Source organism: Coturnix japonica, chromosome 2, assembly GCF_054131305.1.
Source record: "Coturnix japonica strain WE chromosome 2, WE-NBRP24, whole genome shotgun sequence".
NCBI lineage: Eukaryota > Metazoa > Chordata > Aves > Galliformes > Phasianidae > Coturnix > Coturnix japonica.
This window is the reverse complement of record NC_140664.1, coordinates 45,966,204-45,989,926: the sequence shown is the minus strand read 5'-3', so window position 1 is coordinate 45,989,926 and position 23,723 is coordinate 45,966,204. Positions and strand designations below refer to the sequence as shown.

Below are 23,723 nucleotides of genomic sequence, written 5' to 3'. Positions count from 1 at the left end.
TGTATCCTCATTTGAATCAGGTGAGACTCCACTGCAGACATCAGGCCAGGCACCAAGTAAAGTGCCCAGGGTCAAAAAAAAAACACCAGAATTCTTGCAACTGCACCAGCCTCTCAGCCTCATGTTTATGAGATGGGATTTCCTGCTCCTCTCAGTATCCATCCCTGCCACTGAAGGGACATAGGAAAATAACACTTGCTCCATCCACTAACTACCCCAGTTCTCTGAAGCCCTTTTTGATAATCCTCAGGCTCATCTCAGTGACTTCAACACTGCCAGCCTGAACTATCAATAAAGGATAATAATCATAGTGGTGAATCAGACTTGAAAGCTTCCTAGAAATATCCCAGGCCCCAGGGATGCAGCATACCTCCTTGCAGGTAGAGTTAGGCTGGCATATAAAGTCCTCCATTCCTCACAGAAGGGAGTTGCCTACAACAATCACCCTTCTGTCCTTGGTGGAAGCAGTCTCAAGGTGCTGAGTCAATCACCTCACCCTAGACAACCTCACAGGTGGACCTCCCACTATGCGCTCACTCAGCTCTCCCTCAAGTTCCAGAACCTCAAACCTATTATGCAAGGGCTCCTGGGGAACCAAGGTATGTTGGGATGGATGTTGCTTATGATGCCAAGATGGGACCTGTTTCCACTTCTCTTCCCTTAAATTGCCTCCATCTGCTCGATGATTGCAGAGGAGGGGGTCCACCACCATCTGGAGGGTATCACCCTGATGTCTTCCTCACAAGTTCAGCAAGCAGTTACTCCACCAATCTATCTCTAGCAGCACTCTCTGATACTCCTTAATCTCTCCACCTTCTCCTTAAGCTCTGCCACTGTATTCAGCACATCACCCATCTGCTCACGCCTCATGCAGGTGGAATTCTTTCTGCCCTACACCAGCAGCAACAGTCTCAGGCACTTGCTGCAGCCAGGGACTTGAACCACCACATTTATAGATGGGCACTCCATCTGAGTCACTACATTCTTAATTGCCAGAGCTCTCTACCTAGTGGAGACCTTGGCTTGATTCACTGGGAGGCAGCCTGTAGATAAGTTGGTCTCCCAAATGGAAGGGCCCTTCTTTCTTGCCCTCCCTGCTCATCTGCCCCAAGTGAAATGCCATGCTATGCCCTTCTGTTTACTGTGCTCCCTACACACAGGTTCCTGGCTCCAACCCCAAATCAGAACGCCACTGCCATGTGGAGGACAATGGCTCCTGACAGCTGCTCACTTGTAGGTCCACCCCTCAAGCAGCTGAAGCAATTCCCTGTTTTGGAGTGGAATGTGTCTGCTCCAGAACCAAGTACTTCACTGAAAAATCAGAGATGCTGAGATGAATGTACTTCACATATAAAGAAGTGCAGCTTGCATGTGGGTAACTGCTTCTTCACACGATTGATCTTCTTGAAAACCAGCCCTGGTAGAAATGGCAATGAATGGTGTTGTAGCATGATATTAATATTCATTTGTCACTCATTAAGGGTTTCTGGTGCAATGGTAGAGGAAGCATTGCAAAACCACTGGTAGAGACTTGCTAGAAGTCATAGCTCAACTGCTCAACTGACTAGGTGAACTTCAAAGGAAAGATAACATGTAAATACTGAAAAGATTCATTTTTCCTGCTTGGTAATCAGGGTGAGACATACAAGATCAATAACATTCATCTGAAAACAAGAAAATTCAGCAGTCTGTGTGAAGTACTGTACAAATATGAAACCTACTGCACTCACTAAAGGACCTGGTTAAAATTCATTGATCACCTAACTTCCAGAGAAATGAAACAACTTGCTAGTAGTAAATTGAACAGATCATAAAAGAGCTCAACAGTCTGCTATAAAAGAATTCTTAAGAATTATATCCACAGAAACAAGGGATATATAAAACAAAGGAGAGAATTTTAAATTGCCCCAGCTTGTTGGTTCCGCATAACCCAATATTCTGTCTTGTGACAAAGGATTCCCTGTAATCTCAGTGTCTCAGGTGTGGAATCCATCTGTTGATACCAATTACAAAAGATCACCAAAAGTCTTTACTAGCTGTAATTTCAGTTTATCAGTCACATAATATTTACCATGCAGAAGAAAAATTATGCTAATTTTCCAATTTGAATAGTGCATTTTGGATGTATTACTCTTACAGCACAAGCAAATCCTTTTTTAGATTATTAGTTAAGCATTTTAAATTACGTTTATCTCCCTTATTAAAATTAGAAGCAGTATGCTATGAATGCCAAGGTGGAAGATGAGTCTGTGTCAAACTCTGGTTAGTATGGAAGGCAGTAACACTTTAATAAACAGGTGATTATGCAACTCTCAGCTCTGTTAAAAGCAGATTGGTAGTCTATTACAAACTGATTACATTTGCCACTTTTTTACTTCAAACAATTATATTTGCTCATTAACACTTGATATGTTGAATGCAGCTTAAGAAGAACATAGGAAAATTAAATATCAATCATTCTAACTCCTCAGAGATTTCAAACTGACTCATGTAATGATATTTTCGTTCAAAGTACAATAGGAATGTGCACCTGTGAAAGATGTGGTGGAGGAGAAAAGGGAGAATGGGAGAAGTTATTTTAAGATTGATGTAAAGTAGACATCAAGGGAATTAAACATGCAGCTTAATTGATGTGTTTATACATATCTACATGAAAATGTGTTCTGAAACAGCACGAACATCTTTGGCTATATCTGCAAGCTACGGCTCCTGACAGAAGACATAAAGAGGCATCCTCTACTGGGAACGTGAAACAAATGTCTCTCCTTTCATAGTTAATATAGAGCTTTAAAGGAGTTTTAGAGATTATTCCCAGTTACCTTATCACCTTTGCAAAAGGCAGAGACTGTTGTGCAAAGGCTTTGTCAGGAAGCAGGAACACTGGAGAATAACAGTAAGTAGTCCTGACACAGATGCATCTATCACGACACTGCACAAAGCTCTACAAAGCAGATGAGTATTTTTAATGCTATTGTGCAGGTTGGAAAGCTCAGACAGAGAAAAGGAAAAAAACTTTCTCATGATTCTTCATCAAAGCCATCCAGAGAACACAAACCTCTTTATATCAGTGTTCTTCATTTCCCCCCGAAACGGAGCTACAAATCTGCTTCCTAGCTGGCCTTAAAAAATAACATGTTGAAGAGACAATCCCTCAGAAAACTCACTGACATTATTTTTGAATTTGATCTAAATCATATGCTCATTTGAAAACAGATTTTATGATCTCAAGACAGTCAGTCAGTTTCTCACTCATTGTACTGTGGGAGCGGTAAGGCAACCTGACATGTTCTTAACTGCCATCTACACAGAAAAAAACTGATGGCACCTGCATGAAAGAATGACAGCTGAAACAGTTACATTTCCTTCACATCTTGGAAGAAAATTTGTTTGTACTATTCTTATTCACCTTGACTAGGTACTTCTCCTTGACACTAACCCAGAAAATAAGTGTGGCTAAGAATCTGTTGAGGGTTGCTAGTGGACCTAGTATATAGACTTTCAGTACAATATTACATCCAATGCTTAGCTTTAAAAGCTAATGCACAAAGGCCTCAAGCTTCTATTTGCTATCCAAGTATTGTGACGAGTGATAAAACTGGCTGCGCTGAAACCATTAGAAGTTGCTTCAGATAGGTCTGGTCTACCAGAAAGCTGTCAGAAAGATCTGCGGAACATCCTGATGAAAAAAAACTTTACATAAAATGTAAAAATACATATACTTTCATTTCAGGATTCTAGTGAAAAAACAATACCATCAGGTAAAGGTTAAATGGATTGATCCATTTCTGCTCAGAAGAAGAAGCTGTAAAGGCCCAGAGTGAATTAATCACATGCTCTGTTTTTGTCCTAGTATTCTTTCTTTTTTTTCCAAAAAAAGACTGTGGAATGAACGATGAGGTGACTGGATAATAGACCTGGAAGAAGCAGCACATTTAAATGGCTTAAGTTCTAAGACCTCAAATTTTAATTCTGGTCTAAAACTGTAAGATAGCAGTGAGGTGGTTTTACATCCTTCCCAACAGTTATCTGAGACCGTTCAGAGCTGAAGTACAGAATGGCAGAGTTAAATAGCTTCCCACCGATAAAAGTGGGGACTGAAGGCTGCAGGGACTGGGTTACTTAGGAGCCAAAGACATGCACAATAAGAGCTTTTATTCAACATAGCCAACTCCGTGCCCTGGTAAAACATCATTAAAAGAGTATACCACCTCTAAATCCAAAAAGATTAAGTTTATTATTCCCAGCTAGTACTCTTATAAAGCTGGGCACATTTTGAAGTAACGTATGCGAATGCAGCTCAGCTTCTTCAGGTCCACTGGAAAATACAGGATGGTTTGTTACATAAAACCTACTGCAGAGGAGATTCCTTCAGAGCAGTGGTATCCAAGCACAGGCAAGAGACTGGTATAGAGTTTGATAATATGATAAAGTAGAAGACTTTCTCACATGATCCAGCTCTGAACTTGGCTTAAAAACATGTAAGAATTACATCAGAACGGGCAAAATATGTATTTGAAGAGGGGTAGAAATTGAAAACTCCCTTTTTTGTTGACAAAGAAGGAGGCTTTTATTCACAGGCAGATTTTTAAGACATCCTGTAAATTTCTCTCTAGATCCCTTTGAAGAATCACCCTGCCAGAGTAATGTGTCCCTGGGTACTCTAGTAAAACCTGCTAATTGAAGCATTTTATTTTAAAACCTGGAGCCTAGATATCACTGACCAACACTAGAAAATATAGTTCTAGTATTGACAGGTTTCCTGTCACTGTTGTCCATCTGCTAAGTTTATTGAGGGTTTCTACAATGACTTACTTCCTTTATCAGGAATAGCAATATGCTAAACATGAGTAACTTCTGCTGAAAGGTTTTATGTTGCTTTTCTACCCCAAATCCTATTTGACCATGAAGCTAAAGTATTGCTTACTTGATATATGTGAAAACTGGATGATAACAATTCAGTTTGCTTGCTTTTACTTAAGTGATGGAACCTACTCTGTCCTGAATATTGACTTCTTAGCTTGACATAACCAAAATTAGGGAGGATTAATGCTTACCTTGTGTAGCAATGTAGTGATTCGGCCTGTGATAACCCTAAAAGAAAACAGGAAAAAAAAAAATTACAACCAGTGTGTAGCTTGCCTATGTTGCTTTAAGTAAAACTTCATTTAGAGTAATTTTCAGTAAAAGTCGTAACAATAAAGGTAATGTGCTAGATGCAAATGTTCTTTCCAGTAGGGGAAGAGCAAGGGAGAGGAAGAAGAGAGGAAGAACAAGAAGCTAATGTGTTTTCTGCAAGATACTAAAGTTGCAGCCTTGTACATTAGGGGACAGAAGTAATATGCTCTCAAAGTCCCTTGTTGGATCTGCTGAAAATGAACAGCATGAAATCTTCTCTAGCACTTGCAGCTAATGGTGTGAGATGCTCATGGAGGCTGAGATATACCTTCAAGCTATTGCTATTTAGTGCAAAGCCTATGCCTTTTTTTAACAGCTACGGAATGCTCAATTTGCATTCAGCCCCAGGAAGGGTAGGGGAACGTTCACTCTGTCCTCTGTGATTTATTTATGATATATTTCTGAACATGAAAAAGGAGGCTAAATTCTTTGACTAAATGCTTTAGTATGAATACACTTCACCTCTAAATAAAAACAAACAAAGAAAACATAAAGGAATTCAATGTTTCTCTGATAACAAGGGCAACTTAAGCTGGCTGTGCAAGAAAGACTAATACACTATGGATTCTTGCATCACTGAATAGGTTACCAATAGGGAACAATACCATTTTTATTGTGTTTGAATTTCTGATGTTACATGAGTGTCACCTAAGGTTTAGATCACGAGCAAGTATGTTGATAAACTCAGTTATGCCAGTTTTAATCTTTCAATAATGGTGAGATTCCACTGTCAGCCTTCCAAAAGAAGAAATTAAAGCTGAGGCTTGTGTGTCACTGCAATTCCTTTGTAAAAGTGCAAGAGGGACTGTAGTGATGGAAGGCTGGAAAGGATGCAGAACAATTGAAAATACTTTGAATATTACAGAAAATGCAATGTGAATTACGTAATTGGTTATATGTCATTGAACCAAAATTTGGAATTCTTTGATCTCAGAACTGCTCAGGCACCTATCAAGTAGGGCTTGTTTTTTACTGTGGTGTGCTACCTAGTATCCCTCGTGGCTGGCATTAAATGCTTCAATTTCCCAGTGAAAAAATTAAGCATGGGAAAAAATACTGAATAAATACTGCCTCCTTTTCTTTTATCCAAGCAAACTTCATAATGTTTGTGAAATTCTCTCATTGAGATGTTTGTTCTGACAACACAGCAACAATAACCCCATGCAAATGAAAAACAGCAGCTGCTTCTGTAGTAGAAAACAAACACTTCCAAAAGAAACCTGACTAGCAAGATAATAAACAAAAAATGCTATGTTTTATGGTTGTCTTTGGAATATGGCTGCAAGACTCCAATCTTTGCAATGAAGCCACCTGCTGAGAATGAGGGAAATACTGTTTTCGTTCTCATTATTTCATTTAGGATGTTAGGGTACGTAGTAACAGGATGAGGGAAAATGACTTTAAACTGGAAGAAGGTAGATTTAGATGAGATATCAGGAAGAAATTCTTTACTGTGAGGGTGATGAGACACTGGAACAGGTTGCCCAGTGAGTGGAACAGGTTGCCCAGTGAGGCTGTGGATGCCCCCTCCCTGGAAGCATTGAAGGTCAGTCTGGATGGGGCGCTGAGCAAACTGGTCTAGAGGGAGGTGTCCCTGCTTATAAGCAGGGTTTGGAATGAAGTGATCTTAAAGGTTCCTTCCAACCCAAACCATTCCATGATTCTTTGATTCTCTCCATCTCTCTTGTACTTACATAAAAGCAATAAAAGGTTGCTATTCTGCTTCCAATTCAATTTCCAATAGAACTTTATGGTGCAAATTCCTTACATCTATTAGCATTTCAAACTTAAGAACACACCACTAGCTTAAAACAAGAACAATCCCGAATGGTGGAAAAAGTTTGACAGTGCATTCAAATCTAGCTCCTAAATGTGAACTTTCACTTTCTTTCTATGACTCCCTTCAGAGAGATTCCTTTCAGAGTTTACTCCCCTCAGAGTTTAGTGAGTTGTTCTAAGTGAATTTCCACATGCACCTTTAGCTCTTGCTGAATGTGCTACTCTTTCAAGTAGCAAGGGACCAAGCAGAAGTCCAAGCTTCACTTAATAGCTACTGAACGTACTAACAAACTATCAATAGGAGTTATCCTCAGACTGTTACAACTTCAGACTTCAGACTGTTTAAGCGGAAGAAACCTACTTTTCTTGTACAGTTCTAGCTCTTCCATATTCTGAGAAAAACATCTCTTACATTTCTGTTTCACACTGGTTGCTAAATTTGAACTGCAAACTGTGACACCATTTTCTCAGATGTAAACAGAGATCTTTAGCCAACGCTGTTTCTTATAAAGTGACACTTGTTTTACTTAGCCAAACCTCTAGCGCTCCATGCAAATAATGAAATAATTATCTTTTCTATCCATAGATTTATGACTTTAGACAGTATTGACTTTGTAATGATTTTCAATTCTAGTTCCGAGTTCATTCTTTCAACCGAAACCACCTTGTCTCTTAAAGAATTTATTCTAATGTAAAACATTAAGTTAACATGATGCAGAATGAACAAAGAAGCCACCTTCAATAATTAAACAGCCTACATATTTAATGAAATGTCTTGCTTGCATTGGAAGTACTAGTTAACAGCTGCAGAATATACTTTGAAGGCAACTTAAAAGTGCAGAGATGACAAGAGATTGCAAATCCCTGCATTAGGCATTACAGAGTTTTGTCACATTAATATGCAAACAGCTTTCTTTTAAATGTGGAATGATGCCAAGCTGTTGACAGAAAGTGAAAATAACATTTTGTTAGCCCAGATAAGCACTAGCAGGCAAAGTAGCCACACAGCATTGCTGGCAAAGTTTCAGCCTATTGACAGTCTGAGGAACTAACTCTTTTGATTTGCCTATTGACAAAACCACCACAACTACTTTTTGCCTTTAGTGTACACCTATCTTCCAAAGACAGTACCTTCCAACAATGTTTAGCAGCTGATATTAGCTGCTAAACAATGAAAAATGTGAGAATAGTAAAAGCTGCCTCTTAAACCACAATGTTATATTTGTTGACTATATCAGTATACGCACATCAATATAATTTCCATTGATGTAATCGGAGTTTGTTTCTCCTTCAATGGGCTGCAATCTCACTCGAGAATGATCATCTGAAACACAAACAGTGGAGAGAAAAATAAGGCAATTAAGGACATTCAGAAACAAATACGACACCAAATACTATGTTGAAGCAAAAATAATATCTCATTCTTGGCAAATTCATGGTTGGTTTTCTTTGTCCACTGATAGACTGTATACACATTTAATCTTAATTTTCAGTTTTTCTCTCTCATTTTCAATCTTAAACACCTTAAATATTTCTAATGTGCAATCCTTTGCAATTATTTTCCTTTGCCTTGATAACAACGTCAAACCTTTTGTCAGCTCAATAATTAACACAAGGTTTTCTATGGTTTAGTTATTTGGAAATGCTTATGCCAATAGTTAAAATAAATATAAATTTTTACATAAGACATACTGTCAACTCACAGTTTCAAACAAAAACTCATTATGTTTCCATAAGAGAGAATGCAAAATAAAGTAATAACAAAACTCAAGCAGTCAGATAATGACTTTGCCACTGAGGTTTGCTCCATGGTTGCCATCTGTATCTATCCAGGAATTCTACCCATTAGCAAACATTTCCAACTCTTATTTCCAAATTCCAACCCAAAACTCCAGGGTATGAATTTCTTTCTTGTCAGCTGCCTCATTTTCTTTATGACTCCACCACAGTTATTAAGAAGTGCTAGAGGCTACATGCCTCCATAGAGGAATCTCAGAAAGATGTCAGGGCTTCTTCTTCTTCAAGTATCTGGAATATGCTTCTCTTGGTTCAGAAGTGACTAAACACTATTGCTGATCCAAAGTCTGTACAAGTTGTTGAAAAACAGTACTTCCAAGACATTTAAGGGTATGATGTCACTCAACTCATGGATGGAGACAATAGTCAATAGTCACTTTACATCTGCTTTATTTACTAGCTACTTGTGTTGATTACACACCTATATATTGCTGTTTTTGAAGGTCACTTACAACTAACTACAAGCATTACTGAATGTCATTATTTTCTTGTAAATATAAATAAGCACTAGAGCACAAGAGAAATCTGCTACCCATGATTTTAATAGCTAATATTTTTCAACTTACAAAAAAATTGTATCAAATAACAAAAACTACTGAAAGAACATGAAGTAGCTTATAAAACCTTTGAAAGAACATGAAGTAGCTTATAAACCACTTCTTCAGAAGTAGTGTGATTGCCCACAGTGTGGAGGAGGAAAGAGAGGGCAAGTGATTCTTAAAATAACATTGTTTTACAGTGACAAGTAAAAAGGTTTTCAAATGGATGAGTAGGAAAGAAAGAGGAAAATTTGTGATTTCAACCTTTTATGCTCCAAGTCTCAGTGACTACATACCTCCAAGTCTAGTCTTCCTGGGATTCCCTTGGAAGACAGTAAGGGCATTGCTAGAGATGCATTTTTCACAGCATTGCAGCTCTAGGTAGTGCACAGCTAATATTCTGCTAGTCTGTTGTGATTTCATCACCCAACAGTCTTTAATAATGAATTTTTCCAAGGATATAGGAATACTCAATTAAATTAATCAGGTCACTCTTTTCAGCCTTCTTATTCGCTTTTCCAAGACTAAAAATTTATAGAGATGCAATGTTCCATTACATAACCTATCATTGTCTGACCTTATCAAGCTACACAAGTGCTGTGCTATTCTCTGCTTAATTAAGCAATTTATCAGTTTTCTCAGAACAGAGCTTTAGCTCAAAGGCTCGTAATTCTGAAAGTCCATCTTACTTAAGATACTACATTAGAAACTTTCTATCTCTGGACGTGGTTGCTGCTTTTATCATTTTAGGACCTAATCCAGCTTCTACTGAAGTCAACAGACCCTAGAATTCAAGCTTGCTTGGACTCATGGTATGTCTTCATCCATATTTTCATGATTTCACGCATCATTTCCTTAAAAGCATTCTTACCAGTTAAGCTCAGGCTAATAAAACTGTCTATTTATATATTTCATGAAGTACTTAGGGTCATTGGATTCAATTGTTCAAACACAAGCACTCATGCAGCTATACGTAGCCCAGCCTTCAGTTGCTAGTATGGAATAATACAATTGTTTTTGGTCCTGCACAGATGTCTGAGGTCACCTGAAATGGCAATGAATGCCTATATTTAGGCAACTAAATCCTGTCTTTGACAACTTGCATGTTGCTGAGCTACATATTGTACTCACCAAGCTTAAATTTTCCATTAAGTAACAGTTTAAAAATATGACCTCCTGTTATTTCTTTTGGACTGATATATACCATGTCAGAATCTTTACTTTTTCTGTTGTATTATTTCATTTTACTCTATTCTCTCCTTGCAATTACTTATGCTTCAGATTTCACAAATCGAAATAAATTACTTCATAACTGTATCTTCATATAACCTTTTTGCCCTTTTATCTTTTTATTTTGAGAACTTCACTCAACTCCATGCTGTGTGGCAAGACTTCTTAACCAGAAAATATTCTTGAGTCAACAAAAAAGTTTTTCTGCCAATATACCTGTGCTTACACCAAATATAAACCTCAGAGACACAGAAGACACATATCCTTACAACATGTGCATTCCACCTATATCCTCTAGGTTGTCTGTCTAGATTTGTAAAGTATTTTGTTCCTATATACTTCAGCTTGCTCTTACAATTTTCTAGTTTTTGAATATTCTCTTTATCAGCTTGCTATTTTGTTACCCCTCTATCAAATTCAACTTTGCGCCGATCACTTGATCTTTCAAAATGAATTACGTTAGAATCCATTTGTCTTTGTAGAAAGTGGTAGCAAATAATGATTATAAACATTTCATTCTTGCTCCCATCACGTTACCAACAACATGTATATGCCACTCTGCAGACTGTGATCTCTAACAATCCCCTTGAGTAGCCAGACGATTAGCACACCTAGCCAATGACACTTTTCTGGGACATGCCTTGCTAATTCTTTACACATAAAGCCTTTCAGAAATGTCTCAGTTAAAACCTTTAGTTGCTTTTAAAAGCTCTGATCAATATTCTCTTTTCATTGAGTAAATCCTGGGTAAGGTAAAAATGAGTACGTAACTCCTCTCATCTTGAAATTACCTCAAGATCTCTCCTGAGGAAAAGCAACAGATTTTAACAAATTCTGTGCATAATTCTACACTATTAAAGCAGACAACGAATATTTCTTGAGTTAAAAAGATTCTGTTAACAGATTCATGCTGTTTTTAGTTGTCAAAGAGAAAGCACAAAATCTTTTGTGTTCAATATAGAAGAAACACGTTTTCTGCAGGTGATGGGACTGTGGTCATGATTCAGCTTCTTATACAGAGGCTCACAAGCTGTAGATACTTCCATACAGAGGGTAGAGTATGCTTGCAGCCAATTAAATGCACATCACTTGGGTAATGTAAAGCACGTTGCCATTTTGACAAGCTCATACATTGCTGGCAGCTTGGTGCTTTTGTTTTAGTTCCCTCAGAGAACAATAACGACTACAAGTAATAATGTAACAATAGTATCTTGGGGAAAATTTAAACAAAGAGGATAAATGGATGGAAAAAAATTACATTAAACTATTTACAGAAAAAAATATACATCTCACTGTAATCATATAATTGATGGCATCTAAGCCATCTATAGTATTTTTACTTCTTTAAACACAGTATAAATAGGCAATTTAGTAAAATGTTTTAAAAGCTAAAGTCGATACTTTAAACAGCTCTGTGGGATGAATTTTCAAAAGTGGACCGCTAAAACTGTACTCTCAGGCTTGAAGCCAAGCAATCATTTATTAGCAGAAAACCATACAGCGTAATTAAGCAGTTAGCTACTCCATTTCCACGCGTCTCTTTAACTAATGACAAACTGTGGGCAGTTTCATCTCCTCTTAAGATATTGCCCTTTACTCTAGTGAATTTTAATTTGCATTATCTATGTTTTCATAGCAACATAAATAGGTAATGTTATTGATAACAATTCCAGCTAACTCTTTCTCTGAGACAAACACTGATGACTTGAAAAGTAAGCTGAAATCAAATGATCAGAGTAACATTAGCCCTCTCAGAGAGCCTACAGTAATTGCCATTGATTTGTGTATCTTTTACTTGTTTTCCCTTTGCTACTCATCACTTCCTCTGCTCAGACATACAGTACTGTAAGTCTCCTGTTTACTTCAGCCAAAGGGAGTCAAAATGAATGGTAATGTATAAAGTGACATTAAAGAGGGGACAACTAAACAGTGACTAAAAGACCTATTGTTAAAGGCTTGGACTGGAAGCAGAAGGTCACAAGAGAATAGTAAATGTAAAGCTTTGGTAATTTTTTTACACCTTCAGTAGTTACACTTAAGTGGTGATAGCCATCTAATGTATTGCTGTGTCTCTCATGATAACAAGTTTGCTACGCATTAAAGATTGCCTGCAGAGAAGCAAATAAAACCAGTTTAGTTAACACCTTTTACATATGCTTCAGCTCATCATGATATTCACATTTCCCTAGAAATCTTCATTTCCTTTTTCAGTAAACTGCATGTTCTTTTCTGACTTGGTGTTCATTTACAGCATCTCTTGCCACAGTGTTTTGCAACCTCATAATGCCAGATTTAGGGGTCACTCATCAAAACCAATGACCATCCAGTAAGGTTTTTGGATTAACAGTATATCTAATCTTCATCAAGCTTAGCAGTTTTCAGTAAAACAAATGTATTCTGTCTTTTTCCCTGGAGTCTGTTGACAGGGTAACTTATAATATCTATCTCAGTTATCAAGGAATACTTAAGCAGCAGTACTGTCCACTCCATCAACATCCAGATCTCAATGTCAAGAGATTAACCCAGGAGACCATGACTGTTCTTCCACTAAGTTGCCAGGAGCAGTCTGGGAGCAGTCAGAGCTGAGCACTGGTTAAAAGATGTCAGTTCACATTAACCAAATGCTGATCACAGAATGGAAGATATACAGTAGGATAGTGGAGAATATACAATAAGTCTGACAGTTTTCTCAAAAAAAAATAGAACTTCTTCCTTCACTTTATGTTCTTAATCAGAGAAAAGCAATATAGGCCTGATGCAAGCAAGAGGCTGGTGGCCACTCTTATCCAGTTGTGAAGATTAACACAATGCACAATTATGTTGTCAACACTTACATGCAATGATATTCCCGTATCTATTTTTCATTCTGTTCTCATCTTTCTTAGCTGAATCCCACGGTGCAGACTGTCCTTCAAAGAAACTCTAAAAAAGGAAAAGGAAGGAAAGCGACATTGAGAAATGCAAGCAGCAAGTTACCTTATAGACAAAACAAGGAGAAATGCAAACAGGGCTCATGGGTATTATTGGTTAAAGTGCCATTTAGTTGATTCTTTTGTTGAACAAAAATATAGATCTCCTATTTAAATGGTATTTATGTATAACTCCAAATGTCATAACAAATTTTTGACACAAAATAATTTGCGTAACAGTAGGAAGAATTATTTGCATGTAAAGTGCTTGTGATTCTTTCAAAAGTTGCATGCTTGCAACATGGAAAGCCTTCAACATGAACTATCCAAATTCTCTGCATAGTCTTCCTCATTCATATAAATGAAGCAGATTGAGCTCCATCATCAGTGATGGAGTTGTGGTATTTGGGTGCAGAATTATACACTATGCAAACAGATTTTATTTTTGGCATATACACAAATTTTATTTATTGGCGGACAATTAAAGCATAAAAACATAAATAGGCATTAAAAAAGGTGAATTAATCTAGCATGTATTTGTCTTCTCTAAAACACAGCTTAGACCATCAAGGTGATTTTTTGCCAGAGAACAGAAATATGATTTTGTGAATGATATAATCTATCTAAGATTCATCCAACCTTTGTGCTGCAGTTAATAAATTCAATAAAAATGAGAAAATTTAAGGTTCTAAAAATACATATTTGCATTAATGAAGCAAACAACATAGCACACAGGCAGAAAGTAAGTTTATGGCACACGTATTTGCATAATTTCTAGCTTTTCACACTGTCTCTAACTCATTTAATGTAGACACATTCTATCATTTCATACTGAAATATTCATTGTGGAGTAAAAATATTTAATTGCCAAGTGAACCAGTGGAATCCTATCAGGACAATAGCCAGCCTTAACTCATGTTTTGATCTTTTCACTGGAATGATCAGTACGATTTAATCTTTGATTCAAGATGAAAATGAAAGCACATAATTTACTTATTTTGGTGTCATTAAGTCAGAAATGGCTAAGGGAAAACATCAAGAATCTTGTGCCTCTCACAGGACCTCAACATTTTCTGACTGGTTTAAAATAGATAACGTCCATGAAACAGAAGACACTGTCCTTTGTCTTCATACCTGAAATGCATTATTGTTCAAACCCCAACGATTCCATTATCAAAGAGCATAAAAGTAAAAATAAACTCTTGATCGCTTTCTGAAGTCAATGAAACATGGGGACATTTGGTATCTAAAACAAATTTTCTTTTACTATTTTCACTAAATTGATGATTCCCAACTTACAATTTGAAAACTCCTGAAAATACATGAATTACTTCTAAGAAGTTTTATAGTATATCACGTATGGGAAACTGTTGATCACAGCCTGAAACTCTGATTGACCACCTGAGGCAAGCACTGAGTCAGCCACAGGAGCACAGATGAAGGCAATTCAGCTGCGCTGCTGGAAGAGGTGGAGCCTGACTGCACCATTCCTAGATCCCATTACAGGGTTGTCTGCCACTGGGGAAGGATCTCTCTCTCTAGAGATTTCTCTTTTGTGGAGTTTCACTGCAAACTTTCAACATTGGTGTGTACTTTCATTTATTATTAGTTATATTTCCACTGCCATAATGTTACTTAACCAAACATATGTACAATTCTAACTTCTGTACACATATTGATTGTAAAAACATGAGAAAAACAAAGGCTGTATCAAATGGTCTCAGTTTGTTTGCTCTATAATTTTCTGCATTTCTTTAGAAAAAAAAAATAATCGAAGTTTGCAAATTGAAATGGTTAAACTTCATTACTATTAGAGATATTTTTCTTACTGATGGGATATTGCCTTTGGGTACAGCTCTAAAAATGCAGTTTCTACCACCTACTAAGACAGGGAATTTGAATGTTTAAATCTTAAGATGATTTATAATTTTGTTTCTATTTGTCAAAAAAATTGTCAATGATGAGCTGATCATTTATTGGCCAGTGGCATCTTGGGCAAACCCTTCAGATCCACAGTAATCTCAGCTCAGGCTGGATAGAAATATTTTTTTCCAATAGATCAGGGCACGCTGAATAAGGAATTGCTCTCTCTGAGCAAAAACAGTGATCAATGCCACAATTTCTTGCAAAATTCACTCTCTGGAGGTTGGTGGCCTTGCTGGTGGGCAGGGGTTGGAACACAATGATCCCCAGGGCCCCTTCCAACCCAAGCCATTCTATGATTCTATTACCAGACAGCACCAAGAGATAACCATTTAAACACAAGGAGAAATGGAAATGTTCATCATAAATTCCCCAAAAGGCAGAACAAAAAACCAAACTGTTTGTTCTATCTAAAACTTGGCTGGGTATCTTCATCAGTATTTTGCCTTTCAGGTAGAGAAAATACAGAGGATTATAGTTTCCTTGCAGTCCCTGTACTAGAGACTATTTCAGAGATGACGTTATGTAGCAAGTGGTTATGAGTTTAATCCACTAACCATAAAATGTGCTATTACAGAGAGAGTCCTGCTGATACAGCTTCCAAATCTACACCTTGAATCATAGAGGATCCAAATACGCACCCAGGGTCTCCCTCCTTCTCCCATCCCGTAGTAAAGAACTTTTACAAAATTATTTTAAACCAATCAATTAAATCTGTGGAGACCACTGGGAAAAATTTTTATGGTGCTGAATTCAGGAAAGATAGACAACATGCAATGCACTTGTCTGGGCAGCTCATCTGCTTCTCATCTGCTAATACATAGATTCAATTTCTCCCACCTGTTTGGAACTTCTGAAAACAATGATAAGCTTAACGAGTTCTACAAATAAAATATATCCTAACAATATATATTCAAGGTAGATAAAACTGTTTGTCAGAACACATCTATATTAAAAAATGAAAACTAGGAGATATTAACATTTCCTGCTCCCATATACTGACTTCATTTTCCTTATCAAGCATGTATCACAGAAAAAGAGCTGTAGATGTAGATCATTCTTTCTTTCTAATCAACAAGTTTGTGACTGAAATAAAATCTGTCATACAGGAAGAACAGCCTATGCAGAGACCCATTTTTTTTTTTGAACTCTTTTTGGGATGCACACACATTTCAGTGAGAGGTGTACAGAAAGGATAATTTGAAGGAAAAAGATATTACGGTGTGAAAGCATAAAAAAGAAACAGTTATTGTAAAAGACAGCTGGAGTGTCATTTCCTAAATTCCCCATGTGCTACCGTTACACAAACTGCAACAGAACGATAATCCACAATGAATTATACGGAGAAATCCCATTTGTCCCACAAGTAAAGAACAGAGCAGACACCTCATAACAGATGATCTGTCAAGATCTTTCCCTACTTGTGAGAAATACATTTTTCATAGTAGAATTTTTTTTAATGTCATTTCTGACATATCACTCTCTGGGGATGCTGCTGCACAGCAGCCCACACATTATCTTTGTGGCTATTCATCCTATTTCATCCCTTAAAGTTTCTTAAAAATGCGGACTATTAGGAAGAAATACGTTTCCAAGCAGCTTCATTCCACCAAGGGCAACGGAGAACAAAAAATGAGTGTAGGACATTTCTCAAATCATTTTAAATGCATATTTCTTTAACTCAATTTGCACAAAACTTTAGCTATTTAGCCCCCACAAATTATGTGAAAAACAAAACAGTCTTCAAAACAGCTGTTGTTGCGGCAGGAATTTCAGTATTCAACATCTATTGTCATTCTGTTATTAGAAAGCATTTCAATAATCAGGAAAGAACACTTTCTGAAAACAATGGAAACATACAGAACTGCAGAACATGCTACACGAGAACTGGTCAATAGATGAAGCAGCAGGATTGTTGTAGGATAAATGTGAAGCTTTTACTTGCCTTAACTCAATGCTGCAGCGGTTTCCATTAAAAATTAAATATTTGCCAAGGGCTAATTCACTGTGACCCTCTGACTAGAAAATAACTGCAATATCTCAAAAAAGAGAAGGAGATAATCACTGCAAATACTGATTTTTAAAAAATTATTCCCTTTTCTCATTTAAAATTCATAAGAACAGAAAATATTTGAAGGGACATATATAAAAGTACATTTATTTCTTTCTTCCAAAAAAATACTTCATAGTTGCTAGGTGACAACAGTGAAGTCTCCTACAATGTCATTTAGAAAATGACAAGCAAAGAAATGAGAAATTAAGGACACTGTAACTCCTGCTCTGCCTACTTAATAAACAAACTCATTACCCACAGGTACAAAGAAATACATATTTCACGGTGTAACAATCATAAGCCTCATTTGTAGGTCTGTTTGAAAACTGTGATTTTTTTATGACATCAAATTTGATGTTTGATTTTCCTGAGTGGCTCTAAGTTTCTCCACTGCAACAGACATTTTTCCACCGCTATTTCTAAACAATCAGATTGAGATATATTTTAACAATATGAATAATTTGACCTATTTAATTTTAAATGTCTCTGGATTTTTTTATTTTTATTTTTATTTTTTCAAGCTATGTGCAGAGTTACACATTCTAATTTAGGCCAGAACTAATGGATACCCTAATCTAGTTTTTTAGTTTTTAATCTAGTAATTTAGTCCTCATCTAAAAAGAATTAGTTACTTAAGAAACTTACGCTTCAACCATAAGTACTTAGAACTGCATCTAAATCAGATGCCTGAAATGCCCTGAACTGGATAGTGAAGATACACCACTCGTTTTACATAAATATATATCACATTTTACAGCTGCTCTGCACAGTTTATATGTAGAGAGTATGGATGGAAAAAATGGAACCATTAAACTCTGAGTTAAGATCCTTGTGTTATGTCAGACTCTTCTTTGCATTTACAAATCCTAATAAATGCACCTTATATTTTAAGTAGTTCCGTAAATACTTGTAGGACAAGGATCTCCAGGCTCATTTAGTGAATACTGTAAGATTTATAAGGTCTGCAAATCTGTCAATTCATTGGTTTTTCATTATTCAGAATCTTCAAAATACCAGGCACTTACTTGAGGATATTCTTGTTACTTACAAACATCAAATGAAATTTAAAACAAAAAAGTGAAATCATCACAATCATTTTGCTTATAACTTAGGAATTGAATTATTAAGGAATTGAGAAGGAAGAATCATTGGGCTGTTACACTAAAGAAATCTGCAGACATGGTCTATGCTGTGAAACAGTTTTTTTTTAATCTTCTGGTCATTTTGAGAAAAGACTTTATCATTGAAAATGCATCACCTGTAAGTAACAGATCACCCCAAGTGTTGGTAGATGATTTCGCTGATGGCAACCCAACCTCTGCAATCAGCACTTCATACTTCAGACATTACTTTGGTCACTGAAAACATCTGTGGATGACAGCATGCCACCAGAGAATATATTTGCCATCATCTTTTCCTCTCCTGTCAGCTTCAATCACTGGGAATTATGTCCAGTTTTCAAGTAACACAATTTTAAAAAACATTTTACTATGCCTGTCCTTGAAAACAGCCTTTAGCAAGTGCCACTGTGAAAATCTATCTAATCAATGTAAACTGCCTTCAGCATTTCTAAAGCACTTATCAGTATATTACTGTAACCTAGGTCTGAACATGGAAGCAAAAATAAAGAATACTGCAACAAGAATTACTAATGCTATCTCCTATATTTGCTCCATTAGAAATTTCCTGGTAAACTTAGGCTCAGTTTACATAATGCTTTCTGAGCATGAGATTTAAGGTGCAAATCAGTTCCAAAGCAGACGCAAATTAGAACAATTCTTGTCCTAACTACAGCAAGTCTCTAGTATTATTCTGACTGCAGCTCCTTTCTGTGTTTCGGACACCTTAAACTGACGTGAAAACAGAAATATCCATGAATTAATGGATTTGTAATGTTGGCATAAAGTTTTACCTAAGCTGGGAAACAGCCTTTTTCTTCTCAGGTCAGTTTGGGTTAGTCTACAGAACACATGAGAGAAAGAGTAAGAAGGCAAAGTCTTCCAGATCTTCTGAAGCACTAAACTCCACAGTCATTGCTTACATTAAATGCTGAGGAAATGGAAGGGGAACTGTTACCTCCTTCCCCAACTGCATCATGACTTATCAACTCAGGTTTTAATAAAAAGGACTACCAAAAGAATGTGGTAAGACAAAACATGGTAATAGATGTATTGGTGAGCCCATTTTCAGAGGCAAGATGTAATCTGTACGATTGTATATATCTTTGATTGAAGAGCTTTTGTACCTGAGTCCATTCTGTCACCACACTGTCATTTGGTCTACTTTGCTGGAAAAGCAAGTGCCATGGAGTACTTTTATAACAAAAGGGAATTATATTCCTTGTAATTTTAAAATTAAGCTATTTACAAGATCTATTGATGCAATTTCTTCTCTTGGTATCTAACACTGCTACACCTGAAGTTCACTTGTATGATTAAACAGAAATAATATAAATATTTAAAGATGCTGTGGAGTGGTCTGAAAATTTGATAGACAACCTAGATTTGATAGGCTTTCAGAGCCACTTCCATTCTATCTACTTAAGTTTAAAAAACTCCATTACTTTCATTCATTTAAAACACTTCAAGACTTCCCAGTAAGGAAAGACTTCAGAAATACAGTGTAATGTGAATTAGTAAGAAGATGGCAATAGAATGCACAATTAAAATTCTAATTTGAAACTTATTCCCTGGCATACAAGATAGCAATAACTTAACCTCATTAATCTTCCTGATTTATCTTCAGCAGAAAATATAGTATGTTGATGAGATTTTATGATCCTTTTTTATAGGAAGGACCCTCTGGGTAAAATATGCACGTTTGCACATTAACCAATGTGCAAGGTATATTATTTTTAACTTGTGTGTAAAAATGTTGGTCTCAAGCAGTGCTTATTTAATCTCATCAACATAGATTTCCTGGTTTTGAAGGATTTAACAAATACTTTTCACGTACACCACATGCTATTTTCACAAGTATATTTCTTTATTCCTCTCCACTTATTTTAACACTATGCAATTTAAAGTTTTGTTCACAACTATCTTACTTTGTATGTTTTCAAGAAGACAATGAACTTGAGCAACATTCATGACTGTAACATCTGTAAAACAATAATGTGAACCTACATAGGCTCCACTGAATACCAACTACTTCTGTGCTTTGATAGGAAACCTCTTCTGGGGAAATACAGAGAGACACTGATCACTACAAAGTCTCTATCCATCCTTTTGTGAACAAAATTATCCTCTTCATTATTCACTATCTCTATCTCCTTCCCTCCTCCCTATGTTGTTCCAAAGGATGTAATTACATGTGTCAGTTGCACACTACATGAGTAAAAGATGGTGCAGAGTTGTTTTATATCTTACTGAGAATTTCTACTTACCAAGATACAAATATTTATACAGAAAATACCAGGACTCAAGGTTACATAGTGCAGTGAATGTGTAGATTATGATTTTGAGAAATGCTAAACTAACTTTTTAATACCATGTTTGGAAAGGGAACCTTAAATGACTGGGAAAGAAGGAAAGTATTCATCCTGATCACTATGATAAAGCTTGAATGATGTCCAAAAGGAATATATCTTAAGATATACTGGATGAAGGCTGGCACACCAACTCTGAGCTAATGCAGGCAACCAATGACTCAATTGACTCAATGATATGACTCAATTCAAGGCAATTAATGAAACTGCTACTACTACTACTACTAACTACTACTACTATTACTAATACACCTCTTAAGCTCTCATCTTCAAAAACTCATCTTACTTTTTCCTCTGTTAGAAGACATCTTATCTCTAATAATAGAGGAGTAGCTATTACCCAGCACTTTGGTGAGCTGCTGCCAAATTGACAGTTTAGTTGCATTTCCTTTCCCTCTGTTTAGAGTTACAAGCATTTAGATAAGGATGTCTGTATTCCGGTGCACTGCTACTCTATCAGAATTTCAAAAAGTATGCTTTTGATTTTTTGTATCTCTTCTTGGTTTACATTTCCAAACTATTCTTCAAGCACCTTTAATACAAAGCATCATTTGCACAACACAACCCAGAACTCAGAAGTACAGCATTCTATTAGTACTCTCTATTACACATAGAAATGTGAACAAGCATATGGATTCTAGAACGTGTATTTTTTAGGTGCTGTAGAGCTTTGAGAGTATTGTTTTGGATCTTTCTGAGTGTTTCAGAATTTAATTCAAAACATCAATTGAAGATTTAAATATTCTGACTTTGGTCCATTTTTCCTCCAAAAAAATTAGCACTATGATATTTGATTTACTTCACTAATAATAAAAGACTGCTCCAGGGAACAGTTTCAAAGAGATACAAAATGTTATTAAAGCAGAACATAAAACTGTGGAAAAAGTAGGGAAGAACTTCTGCATTTTTGTTTGCAATTGGTTTAAAGCATAACAAAAAAGAAAGAAAAAGATGAAGAAAAGAAAAAAAGGATGAAGAAAAAGAGAAGGAAAAGAAGGGTGAAGAGAAAAAAATTGAAAATATTTTCAGCTGTCAAAAGAGAAGAGTATGCATTTAGAGTACATAGTAAGATTCCTGTAGTAACCACAACTTTCTGTTCTATGTAGTGATTGATAAGGAATACTCTACTCATTGCCTACAATACTCTACATGATGTGTAAAATGAGGCTTAGGGATTCCAAGAAACTCTGTGAAGAACGTGGGAATAGTCATTTCCATGGCAAAAGGACTGGACCAATGCTGTAGGCTGGGCCACTACTCCTTACGCTATAGTTACTCTAGAGAGTAACTATGTTATTTGAGCAGGTACTATCTAATACCTACGCACTTCTGTCATCCATTTGCTGAAGATTATTTCTAATGAAAGGTGATCAACACTGAACTGGTGGGCACAGAAAAATAATAAAAAAGTTGACTTCTGATGCCTTCATAGAAAAACCAGTACATTTTTTTTTTCCATTTCTATCTGAATCACTATAATTGAGACAGTCTAAACCAAGCTAAGAATTCACTGACTCTTTAAATTACCAAGCAACCCAAGCAGAAAAAAACTGACAATATCTTAAAATCTTCTGCAAAGATATGCTGTTTCTGATTTAGAACCACATAATCGGAAAAGCCTTAAATGTAATAAAATTCCTTGAAGTAACAGAAAGCAGCACATGGAGAAAAAAAACAGAAGCATGTAAATGTTGAATTTGAAAAGTAAGCAGAACTTCTCCTATCTTCATCCAAGTTGTAATGCACACGCAGCTGATCTAACCTCTCGAAAGAGTTCAAGCATCCCTCAGAATCTGTTCACTAAGTGAGCCCTGAGGTTTTTCAAGAGTGTATTTTGGCCACTGTAGTTCATACAGCTTTGACACAAGACAAGAAAGAAACAAAGCTTGCGTAATAAGGTTTTAGTTTTCTTAAAGAGTGACAATGACATACTGAAAAGCTACAAGATAAAAGTCCAGATACACTCGAGTGCACAGACAGAACGCAAACTTTTGCATGCTGTTCTTTTTCCCAGTGGATAAGATAGCACTTTCCCCTTTCCTTATTTCAAGGGAAATAAGATTACTAGGCTAAAATAGATAATAAGTTTGCAGTGCCCTTTCAAACAAATAAAATAATAATAATAAAAAAAGGACAGCACTTTATTGTGCTGGCTCATTACATTTTTTTGATCTTTACAGGAAAGTCTGGTGCCTTGGAGTCTGCTTTGCTTGTTTGCAAATACACTTTTTGCTTCCTTCCCCTAGGTCTGACTTTTAGACCAGTATTTTCCTTGTTCTAGAGAACAAGATCTACTGAGATCGCAAGCTACTGAAATGACCTAGACTTGCCTAACAGATATAGTGATGTGAAAGTCCTCCGGGTTAACAATAAAGGAAAGGAAAGAGTTGCTGTCCCTGAAGCCTGACACTTGAGAACCAATTTTACATCATTACTCTAATGCCATGTATGTGGTGCCAGTATTTTGCAATTGGATCAGTACAAGCACACCATATAGAAACAACAGTTTAACTACAGCCTTTACCCACAAGTCACTTGCATCATCCAATTCTATTTGTATGTAATCAGCTGGTATATTTCTGATATCCGAGAAAGAAATTTTGGAAGAGCATTTAGAAGTTATCTGAACCTGTGTTGTCTTAGTGCAGTACAATGGATATCTCCCAATGTCCCCGTGCAAATTTATCTTCTTCCTTTTTATTTATCACTCACACACACATTCTTTCATTCTTTCAATATGCACTGTCAGCAAAATAAGTATTGGACCAACTAACACAAAAACATCAGTAGCCAGCAATAATATTGGAGTTGGCAATTTGAGAGCCACCAGT

At 36.4% G+C, this 23,723-nt stretch overlaps 1 protein-coding gene across 7 annotated transcripts in view; it reads right to left on the bottom strand.

Moving 5' to 3' along the window:
- Positions 1–23,723, bottom strand: part of PTPRM (protein tyrosine phosphatase receptor type M) — a 432,075-nt gene that overhangs the window by 46,286 nt on the left and 362,066 nt on the right. For all 7 annotated transcript variants that reach the window (XM_015855338.3, XM_015855340.3, XM_015855342.3 and 4 more), the window contains 3 exons: positions 13,355–13,442; positions 8,202–8,278; positions 5,055–5,091 (listed from right to left, as the gene is read on the bottom strand). In XM_015855338.3, the coding sequence (XP_015710824.2) occupies positions 5,055–5,091; positions 8,202–8,278; positions 13,355–13,442 (202 nt within the window). The remainder of the gene's footprint in view (positions 1–5,054; positions 5,092–8,201; positions 8,279–13,354; positions 13,443–23,723) is intronic.